This window comes from Oncorhynchus kisutch, unplaced genomic scaffold (assembly GCF_002021735.2).
Source record: "Oncorhynchus kisutch isolate 150728-3 unplaced genomic scaffold, Okis_V2 scaffold1111, whole genome shotgun sequence".
Classification (NCBI taxonomy): domain Eukaryota; kingdom Metazoa; phylum Chordata; class Actinopteri; order Salmoniformes; family Salmonidae; genus Oncorhynchus; species Oncorhynchus kisutch.
The window spans coordinates 85,001-88,355 of NW_022263056.1; the positions used below are offsets into that span (position 1 = coordinate 85,001).

At 41.8% G+C, this 3,355-nt stretch overlaps 1 protein-coding gene across 1 annotated transcript in view; it reads left to right on the forward strand.

Annotated features, from left to right (window-relative positions):
- LOC116364623 (receptor for retinol uptake stra6-like) overlaps positions 1-3,119 on the forward strand; it is a gene marked incomplete at its 3' end in the record, with an annotated part of 17,161 nt that extends 14,042 nt beyond the window's left edge. The window contains exon 7 of the mRNA XM_031817654.1: positions 3,052-3,119. Coding sequence (XP_031673514.1) covers positions 3,052-3,119 — 68 coding nt within the window. The remainder of the gene's footprint in view (positions 1-3,051) is intronic.
- Between the last annotated feature and the right edge of the window lie 236 nt (positions 3,120-3,355).

Sequence of the window (3,355 nt, forward strand, 5' to 3'; positions counted from 1 at the left end):
CCTGTATTTAGGTTGTCAAAACGCTGGGCTTATTGTCCTGCCTGTATTTAGGTTGTCAAAACGCTGGGGTTATTGAACTGTCTGTATTTAGGTTGTCAAAACGCTGGGCTTATTGTCCTGTCTGTATTTAGGTTGTCAAAACACTGGGCTTATTGTCCTGTCTGTATTTAGGTTGTCAAAACGCTGGGCTTATTGTCCTGTCTGTATTTAGGTTGTCAAAACGCTGGGCTTATTGTCCTGTCTGTATTTAGGTTGTCAAAACGCTGGGCTTATTGTCCTGTCTGTATTTAGGTTGTCAAAACGCTGGGCTTATTGTCCTGTCTGTATTTAGGTTGTCAAAACGCTGGGGTTATTGAACTGTCTGTATTTAGGTTGTCAAAACGCTGGGGTTATTGTCCTGTCTGTATTTAGGTTGTCAAAACGCTGGGCTTATTGTCCTGTCTGTATTTAGGTTGTCAAAACGCTGGGGTTATTGAACTGCCTGTATTTAGGTTGTCAAAACGCTGGGGCTTATTGTCCTGCCTGTATTTAGGTTGTCAAAACGCTGGGCTTATTGTCCTGTCTGTATTTAGGTTGTCAAAACGCTGGGCTTATTGTCCTGTCTGTATTTAGGTTGTCAAAACGCTGGGCTTATTGTCCTGTCTGTATTTAGGTTGTCAAAACGCTGGGGTTATTGTCCTGTCTGTATTTAGGTTGTCAAAACGCTGGGCTTATTGTCCTGCCTGTATTTAGGTTGTCAAAACGCTGGGCTTATTGTCCTGTCGTGTATTTAGGTTGTCAAAACGCTGGGCTTATTGTCCTGTCTGTATTTAGGTTGTCAAAACGCTGGGCTTATTGTCCTGTCTGTATTTAGGTTGTCAAAACGCAGGGCTTATTGTCCTGCCTGTATTTAGGTTGTCAAAACGCTGGGGTTAGTGTCCCTGCTTCTGTATTTAGGTTGTCAAAACCTGGGCTTATTGTCCTTGCCTGTATTAGGTTGTCAAAACGCTGGGCTTATTGTCCTGTCTGTATTTAGGTGTCAAAACGCTGGCTTATTGTCCTGCCTGTATTTAGGTTGTCAAAAAACGCTGGGCTTATTGTCCTGCCTGTATTAGGTTGTCAAAACGCTGGGCTTATTGTCCTGCCCTGTATTTAGGTTGTCAAAAACGCTGGGCTTATTGTCCTGTCTGTGTTTAGGTTGTCAAAAAACGCTGGGCTTATTGTCCTGTCTGTATTTAGGTTGTCAAAAACGCTGGGCTTTATTGTCCCCTGTCCTGTATTTAGGGTTGTCAAAACGCTGGGGCTTATTGTCCTGCCTGTAATTTAGGGTTGTCAAAACGCTGGGCTTATTGTCCTGCCTGTATTTAGGGTTGTCAAAACGCTGGGCTTATTGTCCTGGCTGTATTTAGGTTGTCAAAAAACGCTGGGCTTATTGTCCTGTCTGTATTTTAGGTTGTCAAAACGTGCTTGGCTTATTGTCCTGCTCTTATTTAGGTTGTCAAAACGCTGGGCTTATTGTCCTGTCTGTATTAGGTTGTCAAAACGCTGGGCTTATTGTCCTGTCTGTATTTAGGTTGTCAAAACGCTGGGCTTATTGTCCTGTCTGTATTTAGGTTGTCAAAACGCTGGGCTTATTGTCCTGTCTGTATTTAGGTTGTCAAAACGCTGGGCTTATGGTCCTGTCTGTATTTAGGTTGTCAAAACGCTGGGCTTATTGTCCTGCTGTATTTAGGTTGTCAAAACGCTGGGCTTATTGTCCTGCCTGTATTTAGGTTGTCAAAACGCTGGGCTTATGTCCTGTCTGTATTTAGGGTTGTCAAACGCTGGGCTTATTGTCCTGCTGTATTTAGGTTGTCAAAAACGCTGGGCTTATTGTCCTGTCTGTATTTAGGTTGTCAAAACGCTGGGCTTATTGAACTGCCTGTATTTAGGTTGTCAAAACGCTGGGGTTATTGTCCTGTCTGTATTTAGGTTGTCAAAACACTGGGCTTATTGTCCTGCCTGTATTTGGTTGTCAAAACGCTGGGCTTATTGTCCTGCCTGTATTTAGGTTGTCAAACGCTGGGGTTATTGTCCTGTCTGTATTTAGGTTGTCAAAAACACTGGGCTATTGTCCTGTCTGTATTTAGGTTGTCAAAACGCTGGGCTTATTGTCCTGCCTGTATTAGGTTGTCAAAACGCTGGGCTTATTGTCCTGTCTGTATTTAGGTTGTCAAAACGCTGGGCTTATTGTTCCTGCCTGTATTTAGGGTTGTCAAACGCTGGGGTTATTGTCCTGTCTGTATTTAGGTTGTCAAAACGCTGGGCTTATTGTCCTGCCTGTATTTAGGTTGTCAAAACGCTGGGCTTATTGTCCTGTCTGTATTTAGGTTGTCAAACGCTGGGGTTATTGTCCTGTCTGTATTTAGGTTGTCAAAACGCTGGGCTTATTGTCCTGTCTGTATTTAGGTTGTCAAAAGCTGGGCTTATTGTCCTGTCTGTATTTAGGTTGTCAAACGCTGGGCTTATTGTCCTGCTCGTGATGCTTATGGAATATCTACAGTATGTAAAACTAAACATAGCTCCTCAAGAGACGTTTAAAGTTATGAAACTTACATTAACCACGTAACTTTTGTAACCAAAGGTCTGACATTAAACACTGTGTTTTGACAACCTAAACACAGGCAGAACAATAACCCCAGTGTTTTGGCAACCTAAAAACAGGCAGTAAACAGTCTTGGATGGACTTTTGATTTAGTATAAAATATCAACCTGCACGATTATGACCCAGGAATGTTATTTCTCTCAAGGGTTACACAATGCAGTGTTATTTCACTGTAATCAGTGGATTTGGATGGATGTCTCGCTGTAAACTGTCGGCGACAGTGAGATCATGTGAGGTCGTTAATCCGTCTGTGTTGTGATCACAGCTAAGTTCTACGACATCACACATTCTTTTAATGTGAATTATTTTCTGCATTCAAATGATTGATTTTATACAGTGTTGCAGGTGGTCAGTGTTGTCAGATCATGCATCCCATAATGGTTCTGTGTTCATTAAACAGTTTTGATTCTGATACTCTTTGGCTTCAGGACCTGGAGAGCAGCTACTACACAGACTACGTGAAATTAATTCTAAAGAAGAAAAAGTCAAACGTCAGGTGGGTTGATGAGAAAAACAGGATACTAAAACTGAATGACCAGACTGTTTGTTATTATGAGAGAAACAAGATACTAAACTGAATGACCAGACTGTGTGTTATGATGAGAGAAACAAGATACTAAACTGAATGACCAGACTGTGAGTTATTCTATGTCATAAACTAAGTAATGATGACTGCAGCATGCAGTTATTGACATCATTGTGTTCTTGTTCAGTACCTCTATCAGATCAGAT